Raw genomic sequence first — 23274 nt, 5'->3', positions numbered from 1 at the left:
GTCGAAGCATCGAGTAAAACCATAAAATATCTATATGGTCCAAACAGAGGGTGTATTGGTCCACATATATCTCCTTGTATCTATTCTAGAAAAGTGATAGATTCATAATTTATCTTGGCTGGTGATGGTTGAATGATTAATTTGCCTTGAGAGCAAGCATCACATGAAAAATTATTAGTTTTAAGACTTTGTTGGCTCTTCAATGAATGTCCACATGAATTGTCAATAATTTTTCGTGTCATAATTGAACTAGGATGGCCTAACCGGTCATGCCAAATAATAAAGTCATCAGTAAAATTCTGATTTATTATAGCATATGCTTCAATTGCACTAATTCTCGTGTAGTACAAACTAGAAGAGAGTGCGAACAATTTCTCCAAAATAATTTTATTTCCTTGAATTATACTTGTAATTTGAATATATTCATCGTTCCCTTCAATTATTGTCTCAATATAATATCCATTATGGCGAATATCTTTAAAACTCAACAAATTTCTTTGAGACTTAGGAGAGTATAACGCATCATTAATTTGAAACTTAGTTCCTTTAGGCAACAACATATTTGCCCTTCTGAAGCCTTCTATGACTTTGGTACTACCAGATATAGTACTCATACTAGCTTTTTGCATTGTTAAATGAGAATATTCTTAAGCACAGTATGAGTAGTTGCCCTGTCTGCTAAGCATAAGTCTTCACAATTTTTCGCTAATTGAATTTCAGAGGTATTTATATTCTTCAAAGAAAATAAATAAATGTCACATAAATTTTCAAAATATATAAAATTTTCATCAATAGTTTAAACATAATATAATAATCATGTTGTTAAAAACATAACAAACTTGCATAAAATTTACTCTTTAAGACTATAATAATAATATTAAAAGATCAATTATTCCCTTCACGGATGGTGAAGAAATCAACAACTTCTAAATGGGTTGTACCAACGATGCCATAATCATCTTTGTCATTCTCACAAACAAAATTGTCTCTATTTTCTTCCATTTATCCTTCAATGATTGTTGATATAGTTCTACAAGATGCTTTGGTGTACGATAGGTACAGGACCAATGATTTTTACCTCCACAATGATAGCACAAACTTTCCATTTTCCTAGTTATATTTTTATTATTCTTTCCATCTTTACAATCCCATTTCTGGTGAGTATTCCTGAAGTGACCACCTCGTCACGTCCACGTCCACGTCCACGTCCACGTCCTCGACCGCAACCACTACCACGGCCACAATCATGTCTTCAACCACGACTGCTAGTGTGACCTTTATCCTTTCCGTTATTTGATGTCACACTCGCTTTAAGGAATGAAGTAGAACCAATTGGACGTAACTCATGATTTTTCATTAACAGTTCATTATTTTGCTCAGCTACAAGAAGACAAGATATTAATTCAAAATATTTCTTAAAACATTTTTCACGATATTGTGTCTACAAGACAACATTATTTGCGTGAAATGTGAATTATTTTTTTAATATATCCTTATAAGTTATGTTCTGTCCACATAATTTCAATTGGAAAGTGATTCTAAACATAGCCGAGTTATATTCACTCACAGATTTAAAATCTTGTAATATCAAATACAGCCAATCATAGCGAGCTTTAGGAAGTATTATGGTTTTCTAATGATCATATCTTTCTTTTAGACTATTTCAAAGGACAAGTGGATCTTTAATAGTCAAATATTTAGTCTTTAGCCCCTCATGGAGGTAATGGTGAAGAAATATCATAACTTTGGCCTTATCTTGACTAGATGTTTTATTTCCTTCATTAATAGGTTCATCAAGGCCTTTTGCATCTAAATGTATTCAGCATCTAACATCTAGGATAAATAGTTCTTTCTAGTGATATCAAAAGCCACAAATTCAAGTTTTGCAAGGTTCAACATTCATGATATCGCTTGATCCAAACTAACAAAAAAACGCAAGACTCTTGGATTGATGTAAGCGCTTGTGCTGATAACGTATTATTAACAAAAATAATAGATAAAAGATGGTTATGAGAATATGATAATTTCTATTGCATTGTATACTTTTTCATCATACTTACAAGTAGTATACTCCACTATGTATATAGGGAGATTAGACTTTTCATATTCTAATACATAAATAAGAAAAAGGGGTTACAAGGAGATAAAGGTTTAAGAAAGATAGAAGGCTAAAGGTTAAAAAAGATGAAAGGTGGAAGGTCAAGGGAGATGAAAGATGAAAGGTTGAACATCCATTAAATGACATTCATAACAAGAAATATTTTTTTATGAATATGACATGGAGACATATTGATATGTGGGAAATTGAAAATTGAGATAGAGACAAAATTAAATAAAGTGAAAAAGTATAGTGACTAAAGTGCAATTTTCTCATTTTTATGGAGGAAAGACCTAAATGCAATTTTTTCATCTTTAATTGATTTTTATAGACAAAATGATGGGATTAAAATCTTATAGCTGATGAGGTGGAAAGCTTTTGGAGATTATAGAAATTAAGGTTGAAAAGTGTTGAAATTTGATTGGATGATACAATAAATGGACTAAAATGAAAAAAAGAAGAAGAAAAAGTGTAGAATTTTCTACACAATTTGATGGTTGAGAGGCAACAGCTTGGGGCAGCTAAATTAAAAAGGAAAAAAAGGGACTAGAAGTGTAATTATATCAAGAATATGTCATGAATCAAAAATGGAATTGTAGAGAAAATCTAGGGAAAAATAGTGATTTTTTAAATAAGATAATTATGAGAAAATATCGTGGTTTTTGGCAAAATATGGGCTATTGGATGAGATTGAAAAATAAGATGAAATCTTAGCCATTTGATTAAAATGATTAAAGTTAAATTTTATATATTAAATAATATTTTATTGTTAAACTAGTTGAGATATTTTGATGGAAAAATGAAGAAACTTCTTCACGCTTTATATAAGTGGCTCATGACACTTTCAAAAAAAAAAAAGGGAGAGAAACTTTAATTTTTACACAATTAAGTCTTTTGTCATAAAATTTCACCATTTCACCCCATAACCTTGAAAGTTTCCAAAGCAAGCCAAAGAGGAAAGATGAAGTATAGGTTTAGAAGAGCTTGTATAACATCTTAGAGGTAAGAGATACGAAACTAGAAGTAAAGAAAGTAGAAAGGAATTTGAAAGATTGTGATGAAAAAGAAAAGAAGCAAAGAAATTGAGGTTTTGGTTAAAAGAGAGGTAAGCATTTAATTGAATTGAAGTTAGTTTATTTTAATTTGAATATTTTGGTATTTAAATTTTAATATGAAAAAAAAATATGACTATGGATATTAAATTTAGTAGTGAATATGCAAATAAAGGTACATTAGTTATGTAAGAAATGACAAAGTGATCATTTAGTGATTAGTTAATTTCATGAAACTAAGGATTAAATTATAAAGAGTGAAAAGTTATTTATTTGTCATAAATTGATAAGTGAATAGATGTAGTATAGTGAAATTATTATAGAGAGGACTAAATTGTAAAGTGTATAAAAGATATTATGTGAAACCAATATTGTGATTAAAGACTTAAATGAAGTATTATGTGATAGAAATAAAGTGTAAAGTGATATAATATGTAACACCCCTAGCCCGTATCTGTTACCAGATTAGGGCTACAGCGCATTACCAAAACATAACATCATACAATGAACAATTTAATTCATAAATAATATCACAAAGTAAACATAACAATATCAATCCAAAAACATACATACATTCCCTTATATGAGCCCTTGAGGTCGAAAACAGATATTGGAAATGATTCAGGATTAAATTGAAAACATATGAAAATTTTCCAACTGTAGGGGTCACACGCTCGTGTGGCCAGGCCGTGTCAAGAGACACTCCCATGTGTTAGGCCGTATGGATATTTGAAATAGGGACATACGACCGTGTCTCAGCCTGTGTCTGCACCTGTGTAACTCACTGACTTGAGTCACACGGCCAAGCCACATGCCTGTGTGCTAGGCCATGTACCCTTTGAAATAACCTCACACGCCCATGTGCCAGGTCGCATGCTAGGCTGTGTAATAGTCTGACTTGCAACCTTTTAAAGCTACAGGGGACACACGATCGTGTCTCCTGGCCCTGTGTCACACACGGCTGAGACACACGCCCGTGTCTCTGCCTGTGTAGATGAAAAGTAGGTCATTTCGAAGCCATTTTTCTCACCCAAACTCACAATTCATGCTCAAGCCATTTGCACCTAAAAACAAACATTCAAAACTCACTTACATATGTATATTAAAGCATTCGCATCAATTTAACAACCACACAATATACCATATAATCTTAATAACTTACCAACTAATTTATCAACCAAAATAACAGATATACAAGCCACACATAATGGCTAAATTCATTGAACAAAACACCTATACATGCATTATAACCATGATTCAAAATCTTCAAAATATACCGATATAACCAATGGATAGTGTGATGGATCTCTGACAAGCTTCCAAACTGCACGAACCTTTGATTAACTAGAATTATAAGAGAAAAATCACACAAGTAAGCATAAAATGCTTAGTAAGTTTGTAAATTATTAACATTACTTACCATTTCATTATAAAAGCATAAAAGCAAACAGTGAACATATCCAACATTACTTGGCACAAGCCTAAGCACCAACAACAATTTACAAGTATAATTAGCATATAAATTAACCAAACTCATTATACGACAAAAAACTTTATTAAGCTTTCCATGAAAACATTCTTTTTATTATGAACGTACTAAAGATTTTTAATCAATATCTTATCATAACTTTCCCATGCTTTTGTGATATTATAAGTCGATGCTTATGCCGATGCTTTACTTTTTGTATACTCGTTGAACCACTAGAATAATATCGGATACGTGGGAATCTCGCACACTAAGTGCCCACATGTGATCAAACCACTACTAACTCAATCTCATATCAATGTTCTCTCTCAAGCCATAAATGGGTCTGCTCACACAAGCAGTCAGTCAAGAAGTAGCAACACGGTGCTGCTCACACAAGCTATCAAGTAACCGCAACATATGCCAGAAACTCAGCCACCGGTAGGACGTACGAGACCAACACCTAAAATATGGTAACCCCTAATGACATGTCATTTGTATCCTATATATTCCTAAGGCTCAAATGGGTCCGAAAATCACCGAAACTTTGTTAGATATTTCCGTAGAGTCATAATGCCAAGAATATAACATAAAAGTATTTAAATCGAACATAATTTAATGCTAATTAAATATACGAACTTACCTCAAACATGTACGGAGAAAAACGATCGATTAATCCAATACTTTTTTCTTTTTCCCAATCTAAATCCGTACGTTGCTTTTCTTGATCTATATAATCGAAATTCATTCATTCAAAATTCATTCTAAACAATTAAATCCAAAAATCATATTTTGGAAAATTTATACTTTTGTCCCTATAATTTTGAAGTCAATACAATTTAGTTCCCATCTCATGAAAATGCAAATTCATGCAATTTAATCCACACCCATGCTAGTCGAATATTAACTTAGTCCATATCAATCCCTCTATTTCATTTATTCCACATTTTCACCATGAACATTTTTCTATTTTTCAATAAAATCCTTAATTGATAATTTCATCAAAAATTCGTTTACAAAAGTTGCTCAAATATCATCAAATATTCATTTTCATCCCTCAAACATAAAAAACAACCAACATACATTCATGGTAAAATCCTAGACTTTTAACAGTTTTGCTAATTAGTCCTTGGGCTAGCTAGATTAAGCTATAACGACTCCAAAAACATAGCAATCATTAAAAACCAAGCAAAAATTTACTTACATGCACTAGGTGTTGGCCAAATGTTGAATGCTCAAAAATGGTGTCTTGCCCTAGTTTTTATTTTTTATTTTTATTGGAGAAGAAGAAATTCTTTCTTTTATTCATTTTTATTTTAAGTTGCTTTATATATTTACTAAATTAACCTTAAGTAATAACCTTTAAAACCATAAAAAAATGTTCATTTTTGTCCACTATTTATCTTAATGGCCTAATTACCATTTAAGGCCACTTATATTCTAACTTCATATTAAATTGACACCTTCTCCAATAGAACACAAGTTTTGCACTTTATGCAAATTTAATCCTTTTTATCAAATTAAAAATGCAAACGATAAAATTTCTTCACGAAAATTTTATACGACACCACTAACATGTTGTAGACATTAAAATGATAATAAAATAAATTTTTTGATGTCGGATTTGTGGTCCCGAAACCACTGTTTCGATTTCACTGAAAACGGGTTGTTACATAATAATTATTGAATTTTCATGAATTTAAGGACTAAAATGTAAAAGGCTCAAAAATTACTACGTTTGCTAAAATAATGAAACAAAATATTTAAGTAAAGTGTTATAAGAAAGTAAAGTGATTAATGATAGTGAATTGAAATCTAAAGTGTGAAGTGTTGTGAATATATGATATGTTTGTATTTTTATGAATTATGAATAAAGTGAATATGTGAAATAAAAATGTAGTAAATGTGTTTATGTGATTCAAAGTAAATAAGTCATATGATACAAAGTGATATATTTGTGATATATCAAGTATGTTATATGAAAGCGATATGTGAATAAATGCGTTAGTGAACTTAGAGGAAATATGATACACGATAATGAAATGATTTTAGGGTTGAACGAAGGGGATTAGGAGAAGATAAGTGGGTTTTGTGATGTGTTTAATGAAGTTTTGTTATTAGAGTTCCATTAAAGGTCAGGAGTTTTGCTTTCACCTAAAGCTCTGTAATGTATCGGAATTATTGAAATTCCTTAAGACTCACTAAGGACTGCAAAGTGTTAGGTGAAAGTAGAAGTGTTATAATAATATATGTGTTTTAGTAATACATGTGAATTAAGTATTAAGTGAAACATGTGACTTAAGAGTTTATGCTATGTTTGTGACATGAGAAAAAGATTTATGTGAATGTGAAAGTTGATTAGTGGCTATATGTGTTAAAGTAAAAACTATAAGTTACAAAATTAATTTAAATGATTTTATGTTTTGGAAAATGAATTGAAAGTTTAAGTATATTAGTGAAAGAAACTATGTGAATAAATATTATTAAAATATTATTTGAATTGTATATATATCAAAATGGTAAGATTGAATCTAGTTAAGTACTTACTAGCTATTCATGTAGCTTAACGCATTTGTTTTAAATGCATAGGTAATTGATAAGTTTTGAAAAGAGTTGAGGATTGCAACTTCAGTTCGGATCACATCACTCCTCAGGCTTCAAGCTCAAGCCATTTGGTATATATATTTTGGGTTTTAGTTTAGCATGTACTAAGGTTTATAAGTAAAAAAAAAGTGAATTATGTATGAATAATAATGTTTTGTTCTATAAGTTACCTTGATTATAATGAAACAAGAATATGTTTAAGTGACGAGTTTAATGTTTAAATGTAACATCTTTTACTTGGATTGGGTGAGGGGTGTTACAAACTAAATTGACAAGTTTTGTAAATTTGAGACTAAATTTATTGAATTTTTAGACTTTGAACTAAAATGACAAATTTTTGTAAACATTGAAGACTATTTGTTGACCTTTTTAGATTCATGATCAAGTTGATAGAATGTGTAAACATTGTAAGGCTAAATTTGTTATTAGGCCAATAAAAATGGCCCACATCAGTTCTTCATCACTCGTTTAATAACGACATCTAATTGGAGAGTGATTAAAATATTTAATTTCGAAAAGTTGAATGATTAAATAAAAATAATAATAGTAGAGTGGCTAAAATAGAACTAAAGATATAGTTGGATGGCTATTCTTGTAGTTTACCCTAATACTTTAAAAGAAAATATTTAATACACTAGTAGTGGAGTTTTTAGACTCCACAAGTAGGATTAAAGAGTTGAGATGTGTCCTATAAACTATAGTGAAATATTAAAAATATATATTTAAAAAGAAACACGTAATAACTTTTTAAAACTATTTATAAAATAAAAAAAATACACTACCAATATATCAAATATTAACCTTAACTTTAAACATAAAAGAAAAAAAAAACCGTCAAAAGAATGTTCTATTTTTCCTTTTTCTCTTCTCTCTCTTCTCCACGTGACCATATCTTAAAAGACAACAAGAAAATTTAAAATTGAGCTGATGAAATTATCAACAAAACGCCGTCTGTGGGAATCGAACCCACGACCACGTGGTTAAAAGCCACGCGCTCTACCGGCTGAGCTAAGACGGCTTGTGATTTTGACAATTATTATTTATTATATTAATCAATTGAAAATGTTTTTCCATAACAGTACCATTGATCATGCGACTGCAGTCTTATCCTACACTGAGCGTCGTCCTCTCCTGCACTTTCCCTCTAATGCCCGCTTCTTTGGCTCATCTGCACACTAATAATTGCTCTTCAATTTTCGCTCACCCCCCTATGTTAATCCAAACACAAATAAACCCTACTCTCAAAATCCCATCTTTTTCTCGTAAACCCATCCAAACCCATACTTTAAAGGATATTTGCCTTCGAGGAAACCTCAAGGAAGCATTTCAATCGCTCCCAGTTTCATCCAATGATCACCCGGACGAGACTTATGCCCCGGTTCTTGAACTTTGTGCTCAAAAGAAAGCTCTTTCTCAAGGGCTACAAATTCACGCCCTCATGATAAAGTCTTGTTCCGTCTCTGAATCCGTGTTTTTAGCTACTAAGCTTGTGTTTATGTATGGGAAATGCGGGTCAGTTCGGAATGCCGAGAAAGTGTTTGATCAAATGGGTCAACGAAGTATTTTTACTTGGAATGCTATGATTGGAGCTTATGTTTCAAATGGGAAACCTTTTGAAGTTCTTCAAACCTATAAAGAAATGCGGGTTTTGGGAGTTTCTCTTGATGCTTATAGTTTTCCTTCTCTGCTTAAAGCTAGTGGTTTGCTAAAAAATCTCTATTTAGGGTCTGAAATTCATGGTCTGGCTGTCAAGTTTGGGTATGATTCTACTGTTTGTGTTGTCAATTCTTTAGTTGCTATGTATGCCAAATGTGATGATCTTTTTGGAGCAAGGAGATTATTCGGGAGAATAGACCAAAAAGACGATGTAGTTTCATGGAATTCTATAATTTCAGCATATTCTTCAAATGGAAGATCTATGGAAGCATTGGAACTTTTCAGGGAAATGCAAAAGGCTGGTCTTGACTCTAATACTTACACTGTTGTTGCTTGTCTTCAGGCTTGTGAAGATTATTCCTTTAGGAAATTAGGTAAGGAGATACATGCTGCTGTGTTGAAATCAGCTCAGCTTCTTGATGCTTATGTTGCTGGTGCTTTGGTTGCTATGTATGTCAGGTGTTGTAAGATGAGTGAGGCTGTAAGAACTTTTAACAAATTGGAAGAAAAGGATAAAGTAGCCTGGAATTCTGTGCTTACTGGGTTTATCCAAAATGGTATGTGCAGTGAAGCTTTGCATTTCTTCCATGATTTTCAGAATGCTGGTGAAAAACCTGACCAGGTTACAGTAATAAGCATCCTGGTAGCTTGTGGGCGATTGGGTTACCTATTGAATGGTATGGAATTGCATGCTTATGCAATAAAAAATGGATTTGATTTAGATTTGCAGGTTGGAAATACTCTTATAGATATGTATGCAAAGTGTTCTTGTGTGAACTACATGGGCTATGCTTTTAATAGGATGCCTGACAAAGATTTAATTTCTTGGACTACTGTCATTGCTGGCTATGCACAAAACAGTTATGCTTTAAAGGCTTTTGAATTGTTCCGAGAACTGCAATTAATAGATATTGATGTTGATCCCATGATGATAGGTAGTATACTGCTGGCTTGTAGTGAACTGGCGTGTGTGCCCCAAGTGAAAGAAATTCATGGTTATATTATGAGAAGAGGCCTGTCTGATGTTGTGCTGCGAAACATGATTGTTGATGTATATGGAGAATGTGGACACATAGATTATGCTGTGCAAACATTTGAGTCAATCCAGTTTAAAGATGTTGTGTCTTGGACAAGCATGATTTCTGCATATGTCCACAATGGGCTTGCTAATGAAGCTCTTGAACTGTTCCATATCCTAAACAAAACTAATATTCACCCTGATTCTATTGCATTAAAAAGTGCACTCTCTGCTGCTTCCAGTTTGTCTGCCTTGAAGTATGGGAAAGAAATCCATGGCTTTGTTATTAGGCAAAACTTCTCTGAAGGATCAATTGCCAGCTCTCTTGTGGATATGTATTCTCGATGTGGAATGGTTGAGAATGCACACACGATATTTAAGTCTATTCAAAGTAAAGATTTAGTCCTATGGACAAGTATGATAAATGCATATGGAATGCATGGCCATGGAAAAGTTGCCATTGATTTATTCAATAAGATGAAGGAAAATCTCACTCCAGATCATGTAGCGTTTTTGTCAGTTCTATATGCTTGCAGCCATTCAGGACTGACTGCTGAAGGTAGACAATTTTTTGAGATCATGAAATATGAATATCAATTGGAACCATGGCCAGAGCACTATGCTTGTCTGGTTGATCTCCTTGGTCGGGCAAATTGCTTAGAAGAGGCATATGAATTTGTGAAAAGCATGCAGATGGTACCTACTGCTGAAATTTGGTGTGCACTCCTACGGGCTTGCCAAGTACACTCAAATCAAGAACTAGGAGAAATTGCAGTGCAGAAACTTTTGGAGTTAGGGTCCACAAATCCCGGTCATTATGTGCTTGTTTCTAATGTCTTTGCAGCTAAAGGAAGATGTAAAGATGCTGAAAAAATTAGAAGTAGAATGAAGGAGCGAGGCCTGAAGAAAAGTCCTGGATGTAGTTGGATTGAGGTGGGGAACAGGATTCATACTTTCATCGCAAGAGACAAGTCTCATCCAGAGTGTCATCATATAACCAAGAAATTGGATCAAATCACAGAAAAAGTGGAGAAGGAAGGAGGTTATATAGCTCAAACAAAGTTTGTTTTGCACAATGTGGAGGAAAATGAGAAAGTTAAGATGCTATATGGGCACAGTGAAAGATTAGCCATTGCATATGGTCTGCTCAAGACTGCTGAGCAAACCCCCATTCGGGTTACAAAAAATCTACGTGTCTGTGGTGATTGCCATACTTTCTGTAAGTTAGTCTCTAAACTCCTTGGACGGGAACTTGTCGTGAGGGATGCCAATAGATTTCACCATTTTGAGGATGGGGTTTGTTCTTGTGGGGATTTCTGGTGAATGTTACATCCAATTTTTTGAATTGGACTATTCGACATTCTTCTTGCTGAACGTATTGGAATCACTCTGAGTTGATCAAGCCATTTTTCCTTATGTCATTCGTTCTGGTTCAAATCTGCTAAGATCGAATAGAATTATGATCATTACCCTGGTGGCAGCGCCCCAGTTCGAAGGTTGATATGCCAAAGCTGCTATCAAGATTGCCAATAATGATTCAATTGCAAGAAATTACTAATATACCCTTTGTCGAAACCATTTTTAAAAAAAAATAATGTCGACTTAAAAAAATGAAAATTGGAGTCGCCATTGATCTTTTATTGAGGTGTGATCGGATCACCTTAAAAATGACATTGGTCCATGAGTTTCAGAAAAAAAGAAGGGTTCGGGAGTCAATTACGTACGAGGAAGGATTAGCATCCTTATAACGCTCAAAATTGGTACTGAATTGATTAGTTAATGTCTTAAAGTCAAATGTCAAAAATTTGAAAAAATTAAAAATGATCCCCTTTTTATTGATGCCAATTTTAAAAATAATACTTGAAAAAAATATTTGAACGAATGTAGAAAAGGTTTCCTCGTCTCAAGGCGACAAAGTGTTGTATCCCATAAGTTAGGATATGGCATTTGAATCCTTGAGAATAAGCTAACCCTTGAAAAAATTTTATCAAAATTTCGTATTTTGAAATCTGAAAATATTTGGTCATCTTAGTTCAATGAGAAAATCAAGACCTCGTAAGTTAAGGCATGACTTCTCAGAGTTCTAAATATGAAATAAAACTTGCTTTTAATTTTATTAAAAAAACGTAAGTTTTGAAATTTTTAAAATGTCTAATTATTGAGGTTTGACGAGAAAACCAAAACCCCGTAAGTTAGAAATTTAGGTAATATGGAAGACAAATCATAAGTCTATAGTTACATTGATGAATAACAACAAATTAAAATACGAATGAGCAATTGACACTCATAACGGCACATATTATCTCAATTAATCAAAGAGAACATAAGGAAAAATATATAATACAATTTTAAAGTAAATAGTGCAACAATTTAAGGTAAATAACATACAAAACAAATTACAATGAATAATATACACGGTCATTTAAAAGTGAATAACTTTCATAGCAAAATTTTTAAAACATATGAAAATTTTGAAATAAAGGAATAATAAAAGAAATTTAAAATAATACATAAAATAGTTAAAAGGATAATAAAACTCAAAACAAGAATAAAACAAAAAAAATAAAAGATCTAAATTTTAAAAGGCTAAAGTTAAATAAATTAGGGATTTAAAAGATGAAATTAAAAAAATAAGTAATAATTACAATAATAATATTAATAATTACAATGATAATAAAAAAAGTTCTGATAATGATGAAAATAATAAAAAACTTTAAAATATTGAAGCTAAGTGAACGAAGGATTAAAACATATATAAAAAACTAAATGATATTTAAAGGCATTGATTTAAAACATATATAAAAAACTGACGAGGGCCTGATTGCAACACGTGTAAAACAACAAGGACCGATTGAGGAAATACCCCTGGCCTTTATACGCAGCGTTGAGAAAAGGGCCAAAATAAAATGATACAGAAATTATAGGGTGAAATTTAAAATAAAATAATAGGGTTTAATTGAATTGCGCCACAAAAGAAAAAGGACCATTCGCACAAATAGGTCATTTGGCTTTAAAAACGCGCGGATATTCCACAAATCAGGTCGGGTCGGACGGGCCATTAATAAAACGACGCCGTTTTTGTGCTTACCCTTTAGCCCAAAACGGCGCCGTTTTGGGTAAGCTATAAATACCAAAAAAAAAAAATTTAAATCCCTACTATTCCTTCATTTTAAAAAACAAAACAAAATAATTTTCTTTCAAACTCTCTCTCACCCTTTCAAACTTTTCCAGAATCCAGCCACAGCTCCGACGCTGGACCACCGTGGCGGTTGCCGATCGCCGACGATGGCGACACTGTCCACGGTGGCAGAAAAATTAAAAACTTATTTTTTTTGTTTTTCCGACTCTCGGACCCAAAAATATCGATTTTCATCGAAAGCGGCACCTCATCCTAAAAAAAGGCACGTTTTTTATTTTTTTTATTTTCGATTTTTTTAAAAATGTAAATGAATAAATAGAAATAAAATAAAAAAAATAAAAAATGGGACTACTAGCTTTGAAAATGGTCTGCACTTAAATTGATTTTTCTCTATTTTCTTTTGATTTATCCTTGAGTGTTAAAATACATAAATTTGGAGCCTTTTTATATCCCGAAATTTCCTATTTTCCCTACTTTTACACTGTTTGTGTTGTTATTGGACTCTCCTAGTCCTTTTACAGTACTGAACGCATGGCGACATGCTTGTGAGAAGGCGCGCATTTGCAGTCGCCGTTAGGGTGCTGCTAGTGAGGCTTGGTTGCTGCCTAGGGTTTTGTTTCTTTTTGTTTTGGGCTAGGATTAGCTTTTAGGTTGTTGGGCCTGTTTTTGGGTTTGGTAATTTGGGCCTGTTTCATTTATTTTGGTTTTAGTTTAAATTTGGTTTTATTATTTGTATATGGGCTGGGAAAATTTTGGGTTTGTACAGCTGCCCCTCTTTGCTCGTTGTCGTGTAACGGGAATGAAGTAAAGACTTTAACAAAGCCAAATTTGCCTAGTCTTGTCGAGTCTTGACTTCTTTTGGTGAGTAGCTTCACTTCGACCCACTATGTCTTCAAGGGTATAAGAGTTGCCACTTCAATCCACTCCACTGCAACGTTAGGGAGATAGGATTTGTAACTTGTAGCTTTTCAAAAGAAACATTTGCTATCTTCAGTTTGCTCCACTGCAACTTTAGGGAGATGAGACTTGCAGCTTCAACTTGTTCCACTGCAACGCTAAGAAAGTAATATCCGTTGTTGTAACTTCAATCTATTTAACTGTAATGTCTGGGAAACAAGATTCGCTGTTGTAGCTTCAATCTGTTCCACTACACTACCCGGGAAGTAAGATTTGTTATTGTAGCTTCAATCTGTTCCACTATAATGCCAAAGAGATAGGATTCGTTGCCCACAACTTTAATCTGCTCCACTTTAGCTATTCCAAGTCTTAACACCAGGGAGATAAGATTCGTTGCCCTCAATTTTTATCTGCTCCGCTGTAACGCCAGGGACACAAGATTCGCTATCTTGAGCTTTAACCTGTTCCACTGCGACGTCAAGGCGACAAGACTGGTGTCCTCGATCTACTTCGCTACCAGTACTGGAAGGAAAGATCTGCCTACTCCACTGCGAACCCAGGGAGACAAGGCTGGTGCCTTCGATCTCCTTCGCTGTCAGTAAGGAAAGCAAGATCTGCTATCTTCAGTCTGCTCTGTTGCAAACCCAAGGAGGCAAGGCTGGTGTCTTCGATCTGCTTCGCTGTCAGTACAGGAAGGCAAGATCTGCTATTTTCAGTCTACTCCGCTGTAAACCCAGGGAGGCAAGGCTGATGTCTTCGATCTGCTTCTCTGTCAGTATAGGAAGGCAAGATCTACTATCTTCACTGATCTATTCTCTGGGGAACATGACCTGTATAATCCATTTTATGAACTTAATTATGCTTAGTGATTAGAATGACATGATCAGAATGAATCAAATGCTCCTAACTAGACGTGTATGAATGACATTTGAATGAATGCAGAATGTCATTTTTTCGAGAATAATCCTTCTTTATCACTTAGGTTGTCGTTACTCAAAGTTTATTAAGGTTTTATCACTAACGTGTTACAACGCCCTCTTGCTCAGCTGGCATTTCCAAAAAAACACTTAATCAGACTGCCCCCACTGTGAACTTTAAAGTTCAATCCATTGGGACGCAAAATTTGTATCATCTTTCTCCCGCTGTAACCCAAGGGTAGAAAAATCTAGTTTTTTCTCAATCCTCTCCTATCGCAACTCAAGGATACAAAATGTGAAGCTCTTTGGTCCTTTACACCATTCAAATGCCCATGCACAAATAAAGAATTCTCTTCTCCAAGAATGACTTCTTATTATTATTCGGTGATCATTGCTTGCTTGTTCGTTTAAGCATTTTCACCAACACGGCGTCTTGTCATTTTGTTTAATCAATGTTTTGACAACAAAATTAGAAGGGATAGTCTTAACTTAGATTTTTCTTTCTTAGATTTCCAACCTTTGAACTCGGTGCGTTCTAAACAATAGTCTTGTTTCAGATTACTGTATTATTTAGAAACTTTTAGAGTAATATGCAAAACTTCCCTTGTGAAAGTTTTATTAGCCCATTAATCATTATTCTAATGCAACATGCTTGCAAAAAGATCATAATCCTGAATAAGAAATGAATTGATTTGGGGCGTAGCTCGAAATGAATAAATTTTTTAAAAAAAAGATGATAAAAAATAGAAAAGTAATAGATTGAGAACAAGTATCTTGGAAAGAATAAAGTATTCCAAGAACAACAAATTCAATATAAGTAGTATGAAGACTAGGTATCTCAGATATCGCAGCTTAAACTTCTATGTAGAAACTTTCTGAAGACCATGCTGGGTTTGACATGTGTTTAGTAGATCTACACTAGTCTGTCGATGCCCCAGACGTCACATACCCTTTTCCTGTTAATTCAGGTATAGCAAGATCACCGCATGCCCCAATCAAAATTTTGAGTTGCTCTGATCACCTTATGTCTTATTCCGATCAAAATTTAAGCCGTCCTTTTCGGGTTTTCAACCCAAATCCCCTTTGGTCTCAAGACACCCTTTGCGGGTTTTCACCTTGGCCTCTCTTTTCTTTTTTTAAGGACTCAAAGCGCCCTTTGCGAGTTTTCACATTGATCCCTTCTCCTTTTAGGTAAAGTACCTCTTGACTGCATCTGAGTTTACAGGGTTTGACAAGTTTTTACCATCCATCTCACTCAAAATTAAAACTCCTCCGGAAAAGGCATTCTTTACAACATATGTACCTTTCCAATTTGGCATCCATTTTTCTCTAAAATATTTTTGTATAGGAAGGATCTTTTTCAATACTAGTTCCCTCTCATGGAATTCTCTTGGACAAACCTTTTTATTGTAACCCCGCATCATTCGCTTTTGATACATCTGACCGTGTTGGATAACTTTTAGACTTTTTCCCTATTTTAGGTTCAACTGATCGTATCGAAACTGGATCCATTCTGCTTCATCCAAATTTATCTCAGCCAATACCCAAGGAGAAGGGATTTCAACTTCGATGGGTAATACTGCCTTCATACCGTAAACCAAGGAGAAAGGCGTTGCCCCGGTAGAAGTCCTGATTGATGTTCGATAAGCAAGGAGGGCAAATGGTAATTTATCATGCCAATCATTGTAAGTCTCAGTCATTTTCCCCACAATTTTCTTGATATTCTTATTGGCCGCTTCCACTACACCATTCATTTTTGGGCGATACGGTGACGAATTATGGTGTCTGATTTTAAATTGACTGCAGACCTCCGCTATTGAGTTGTTGTTCAAATTCAACGAATTGTCAGATATAATTCTTTCGGGCATTCCATATCGACGTATGATCTCTTTTTTCAAGAACTTGCTGACTGCTGACTTTGTGACATTAGCATACGAAGCAGCTTCTACCCATTTAGTGAAGTAATCAATAACCACAAAGATGAAACGATGCCCATTAGAAGCCTTCGGCGATATTGGCTAGATGGCATCCATACCCCACATAGAGAAAGGCCATGGAGAAGTCATAACATGAAGAGGCGAAGGAGGTGCATGCACTTTATCACCATAAATTTGGCATTTATGACACTTCTTGGCATAATTAATGCAATCTTCTTCTATGGTGGACCAGTAGTACCCGAACCTCATAATCTGCCTAGCTATTGTGAACCCACTGACATGCGTTCCACAAATACCCTCATAGACCTCCTCCAAGATTTTTCTAGCCTCCACAATGTCCACACATCTTAATAGTACCTGATCATTTCCCTTTTTATATAAGATCTCCCCATCTAAGACAAAATCAATGGCTAGTCTTCTCAGAGCCCTCTTATTATTCTCAGCTGCCTGGTTAGGATACTCACAATTATTCATATATCACAATATATCTTGATACCAAGGGCTATCTCCTTTTCTCCTTCTTCGGTATTGTAACAATGAGCTGGGGTTTCATAGATGCTCATTTGGATAGGCTTCATGTCCTCTTGGCTGTTCACTTTAATCATGGAGGCTAGAGTAGCCAACGCGTCAGCCATCTGGTTTTCATCTCGTGGGAGATAGTAGAAAGTAATGTCATCAAACTCTTCAATCAATTTGAGGACCAGTTTTCAATAACTGATTAATTTAGGATCTCTCGTTTCCCATTCACCTTTGAATTATTATATCACCAATGTTGAATCCCTATATACCTCTAATACTTTTATTTCACGCTCTATAGTTACACGAATACCCATGATGCACGCTTCATATTCTGCCATGTTGTTTGTGCAATCAAAATCCAATTTGCAAGTAAAAGGATAATGATATCATTTTGTGAATACTAAGATTGCCCCAATTCCATTGCCCACAGCGTTTGAGGCTCCATCAAAGTTTAGCTTCCAAATGTGACCCACTTGGAAATCTTCTTCAGTAGTTGTCGCATACATCAAGTCCTCATTTGGGAAATCAAAATTCAAGGGCTCGTAATCCTCCAAGGCTCTACTAGCTAGAAAGTTAGCTATTTCACTCCCTTTCACGGCCTTCTGGCTCACATAGACCATGTCAAATTCGGAAAACAAAACCTGCCATCTGGCCATCCTCCTATTCAAAGTAGTTACCTCCATCATATACTTTAAAGGATCTAATTTTGAAATTAGCCAATTCGTATGGTACAACATGTACTGCCTCAATTTCCGAGTCGTCCAGATCAAGGCACAACACAATTTCTCAACAGACGAGTATCTTATTTCACAATCAGTGAATTTCTTACTGAGATAGTATATCTCCCTTTCTTTCTTTCCTGTCTCATCATGTTGGCCTAGCACACATCCCATGGAATTGTCAAACACCATTAAATACAGTATCAGTGGCCTATCTGGACTAGGTGGTGATAGTACTGGAGTATTGGACAAGTACTGTTTTACCCTGTCAAAAGCTTCTTGGCATTCCTCGTCCCACTCACCTAGATTATGTTTCTTCAAGAGACGGAATATGGGGTCACATTTCTCAGTTAGTTGTGATGAACCGGGAAATGTAATTTAATCTTCCTAAGAAACCTCGAACTTCCTTCTGAGTACGTGGTAGAAGTAGATCTCGAATTGCCTTGACCTTGTCTTGGCCGATCTCGATTCCTTTTTCACTGACTATAAAACCTAACAGCTTTCCTGACCTAGCTCTGAAAGTACATTTCATTGGGTTAAGCTTGAGCTGGAATTTCCTCAATCTTAAGAACAACTTTCTCAGGACCTGTACATGTTCCTCTTCAGTTCTGGATTTTGCAATCATATCGTCAACGTAAACCTCGATTTTCCTGTGCATCATGTTATGGAACAAGGCTACCATGGCTCTTTGATATGATACTCCTGCATCATTTAAACCAAATGGCATCACTTTATAGCAAAACGTTCCCCACAAAGTGATAAATGTGGTCTTTCCCATATCTTCGGGATGCAGCTTTATTTGATTGTATCCAGAGAAGCCGTCCATAAAGGAAAACAGAGAGTAGCCTGCTGTGTTATCCACTAAAGTATCAATATGAGGCAATGGGAAATTATCCTTCGGGCTAGCCTTGTTCAGGTCTCTGTAATCCACACACATTCGTATCTTCCCATCCTTTTTAGGGACTGGAACGATATTAGCTACCCATTTGGAGTACTTGACCGCCTATAAGAACTCGGCATCACACTGCTTTTTGACTTTCTCCTTTATTTTTAGCACAATATCAGGCCTCATCCTTCGGACTCTCTGCCGAATTGGCTTGTAATCTTCTCTTATAGGAAGGCGATGCACTACGATGTCGGTGCTTAATCCTGACATATCCCAGTATGACCATGCGAAGACATTTTTGAATTCTTGGAGTAACTCAATGAGGTCTCGCCTCGTCTCTGTGGTAATGTCAGTTCCAATATTCACCTCTTTTCCCTCTTCCAAGCTCACAATTTCTATTGACTCCTTATGAGGTAGGATTTGTTTATCTTCCTATTCTATCATCCTCAACAAGTCCGGAGATAAACTACAGTCTACGTCATCTTCAAAGTCATACGATCCTTCTAAACACATGTCTCGCTCAAAAGGAAAATTTTGAGTAGCAGCGTCACTCATGTCATTGATATCCGGGGACCTACGGTGGGTACCAAAGAATATACCAAGAATATATAAATTTATGAATAATCATTTGTACAATATGATTATAAATGTAATGAAAGAATGATTTGAAAGACAATCTCAAACAAATGAAAGAATAAAAGAATACTTGCTTAAAATGAATGCAAAGATGTATTTTATTAGAATAATAACGTTCAGACATGAGCCTATTTCACAAAGGAATTCCTATCATTTTTAGGCTAAAAACAACAAGAATGTTATGAACATTACTCTGAATAAGCTCTAAAGACTATAGGGATTTCTTCCGCAGTCCAATTATTTAGCTCGCTCCCAAGTTCGTAAGGACAGATTTCTAACAAGGTCCTTCTTTCAACTTTATCGATGGCATTGATATGAAAGCCTTCCAACATTTCTTCAATACTTTCTCTCATTGGTGTTTTTCACTCGGGATGAATAATCCCACCTGACACAAAAATTTCGAATATGTGAGGGAATATCATTGGTTCCTACTTGATTTCCTCCTCTCTATCTCTTTCCTTCTTTGTCTTGTATTTGGCTTGTACCCTAAGCCAAAACGATCATACTTGTCCTTCAACATTGAAACCTCAACTCTTCCCTAAAGATGTCTCCCCAGTCATTTTCCTGGCAGGGCTCCTCTTCCTACCATCAACTGTAGACTCATTCTTGTAGCCTTGGACATTTTTGGCATCGACATCCTGCTCCCATTGGTAATAAATGTGGCATTCACAAACTCCAAAGACTGAAAAGAACATTCGTCTCTTTCATCATTCGTCTCCAAGTACGACGTATCACTGGTTACAGCAGTAATAATATCCTCTTCGGTATTTATCGTCACCAATCTACCCTATGATATCAACTTCAACTTTTGATGTAATGATGAAGGTACAGCCCTTGCCGAATGTATCCATGGCCTTCCTAACAAACAATTGTAGGAAGGCTTGATGTCCATCAGAAGGAAGTCTACCTCATAGACAGTTGGACCAATTAATAAGGGTATTTCAATTCTCCCCATAACCTTTCTCTTAGTGCCATCAAATGCTCTCACTATATTCTGACACGACTTCATATGCAAGCTATCTACTGGTAACTTGTTAAGTGTGGACAATGGTAGTACATTTAATGCTAATCCATTATCAATCAGATTCCCAAGTAAGGTGTACCTTTTGCATCGGGTAGTAATGTGCAACGCTTTAGTAGACCGCATACTTTTAGATGGTATTTCATCGTCATTGAAGAAGACGAAGTTATCGGCACTTATATTGCTAACCAACCGATCTAATTTGTTGACAGAGATATCATTGACCATATATGTTTCATTCAACACTTTCATTAACGCGCTTCGATGTACTTCTGAACTTAAGAGCAAAGCTAGTATAGATATACGAACTGGTTGTTTATGCAACTGTTCTACCACATTGTACTCACTGTGCTTTAATAATTTAAGGAATTTTTTGGCTTCTTCCTCCCCTACTAGCTTATTGATGGGCTCGATTGTCTCCTATTTCCTTTGTTCTGTCATTTCCTGTCCTTTTATAGGTTCTACTTGATGACTTATTACGTCGTAACATCTCTCACTACGTGTACGAGAACCTATACCCTGATTTTTTTTGAAGCACTAACTGAAGTCTCTCTTCCCGGGATGGTTACATTACACTCATAGTTCCACGAGACCTTCTTGTTGTCCTTGTAAGAAAAGGTTGCGGGTTTCAGAATTGTAATTTTTGGTGCTACTAGTACCTCAGCGTCATTATTTTTTGGTCTTGAAATGATAACCGCAGGATGATTCACCTTCGAAACCTTGATTGTAGACTCGGATGCACATATACTTTCTTCCTCCTTGATTTCTTCATAGAGTTCCACTTCCTTGTCATCTATCATGCCTTGAAGAAACTCACAGTAATTCCTCGTCTTTTCACATCTTTCCGCTAAATCTAAAACAATTAACCCCCTTTTGATCATCTCCTTCCAGACCCTTCTCAGGGGAGTTTTTATTTTTGCGACGTCTACCTTTATTCTTCTCTCCATATCCTCACTCATCATGTTTATTCCATTAACAGCATGATTGGGTAGTGAATTCTCTGTACTGGATGAATCGTCAAATTTGACAATACCCATATTGATAAACCTTTCAACCAGTTTCTTAAAAGTAGTACAATTTTCTATAGAATGCCCCGTAATTCCCACATGATAATCGCACTGTGCATTTGCATCATACCATTTAGGGTACGGAGGCTGCAAGAGCTTTAAATAGAAATGGAAAACGACGTGTGCATCAAACAAACTTTGATATAGCTCCTTATACGACATTGGAATTGGCGTGAACTGGAGCCTCTCATTGTTTTGTCTTGTACCCAATTCTTGCTTTGATGAGCCTTGCTGATTGGCAACCCCTTTTCCTAGTTGATTTACCGTGATCAACTTCGAGTAACCTTTGTTGTATGTATTCGTGTTGCTCACCTTGTTTTCTTTTTCCTTGAGGCTAACCTTTTGTTACTTTCTCCGGCATCTATCTTTCCACATCTTATGGCATTCTCAATCATCTCGCCATTCATGACTATCTGAAAAACTCTTTGTGGCACTCCCTAGCATGTGTTTGAGGAATGGGGCTTTTAACGTGTTAATAAAGAGCATCATGGTTTCTTTTTCTAGGAGCGGTGGCTGAACTTGGATGGCAACCTCCCTCCATATTTGTGCATATTACCTAAAACTCTCACTAGGCTTCTTTTCTATGTTTTGTAAATTAATTCTATCAGGAGTCATATCAGTGACATGACTATACTGCTTCATGAATGCTTGTGCTAGGTCCTTCCACAAACTAATCTTGGTACAGCTCAATTGATTGTACCACTTGGATGTTGCCCCCACCAGGCTGTCCTGGAAGCAGTGTATTAGTAGTTGGTCATTGTTAACGTATCCAGCCATTCGTCTGCAAAACATGGTGATGTGAGCTTCAGGGCAACTAGTCCCGTTGTACTTTTTAAATTCTAGAATTTTGAACTTGTACGGAAGAACTAAATCTGGAACCAAGCTTAGATCTTTAGCGTCGATTCCCTGATGATTATCAACACTTTCCATCACTTTAAAGTTTTCCTCCAGCCATCTACACCCGTCCTCTAGCTGTTTTGGCAATTCCGCCTTAGCTTTTTCCTTTTCTGCCACTTCATCAAAATCGAGGATCACTGGATTGGCTGGGTTATCTCCTGGATTTGAATCTAATTCAGTTTGAAAGTTCACTGGCATCGAAGTACCGGCCTGAGGCCTAATTGTGACGGATAGTCTCTACGGGTACATCTCAGCTTAGACCTGTACCTTAGGTGGAGTAAAACCTGGAGGATATAGTGGCTTATCATTATCCTCACTGGGGTTGGTCATGGGGCCTTTCCCTTTATCTATTCCCCCAGTCAATAATTGGGTCAACTGGGTCATCATACTTTTTTGGGATTCTAGCATTTTGTCCGTCATTTCTTGTTGGATCTTAGCTAGCTGCTCTTGCATTTGCGCTTGTATCTAGTCTTGCATCTCCCTTTGCAGTTGTTCGAGTTTTTTTAATTTTTGGTCCATGTCTTTTGTCTTAGCTCGGGTATGGTAACGATGTTTGGTTGGTAGGTTTTTTGCCGGTTGCCAGATAAACTGAAATGATTTTAACTAATTAGGACCTTTCGGTAGACTTTAATGCATATGATGTAATGTAATGTAAATGCGTGAAGTGAATGCAAAAAGGCGTCAATTTAAATTCAATTCCATTTAGAAAACTTTACCAGAAAAGAAAAATTCTTTACATAAAACAA

General features: G+C 35.3%; 1 protein-coding gene and 1 non-coding gene across 2 annotated transcripts; one reads left to right on the top strand and one right to left on the bottom strand.

Annotated features, from left to right (window-relative positions):
• Nucleotides 1–8164: 8164 nt before the first annotated feature.
• TRNAK-UUU (transfer RNA lysine (anticodon UUU)) lies at nt 8165–8237 on the bottom strand. Its single transcript has one exon. It is a non-coding gene; the product is annotated as a tRNA-Lys (tRNA).
• A 72-nt stretch (nt 8238–8309) lies between these two features.
• On the top strand, nt 8310–11533 carry LOC105790683 (pentatricopeptide repeat-containing protein At3g63370, chloroplastic). The gene has a single exon (XM_012618406.2). It carries the CDS (start codon nt 8310–8312, stop codon nt 11214–11216), a length of 2907 nt encoding a protein of 968 aa, XP_012473860.2. The 3' UTR covers nt 11217–11533.
• Nucleotides 11534–23274: the final 11741 nt, after the last annotated feature.

This window comes from Gossypium raimondii, chromosome 8 (genome assembly GCF_025698545.1).
Source record: "Gossypium raimondii isolate GPD5lz chromosome 8, ASM2569854v1, whole genome shotgun sequence".
Classification (NCBI taxonomy): Eukaryota; Viridiplantae; Streptophyta; class Magnoliopsida; order Malvales; family Malvaceae; genus Gossypium; species Gossypium raimondii.
Note: the sequence above shows the minus strand (reverse complement) of the source record. Positions and strands in the feature narration are given on the sequence as shown.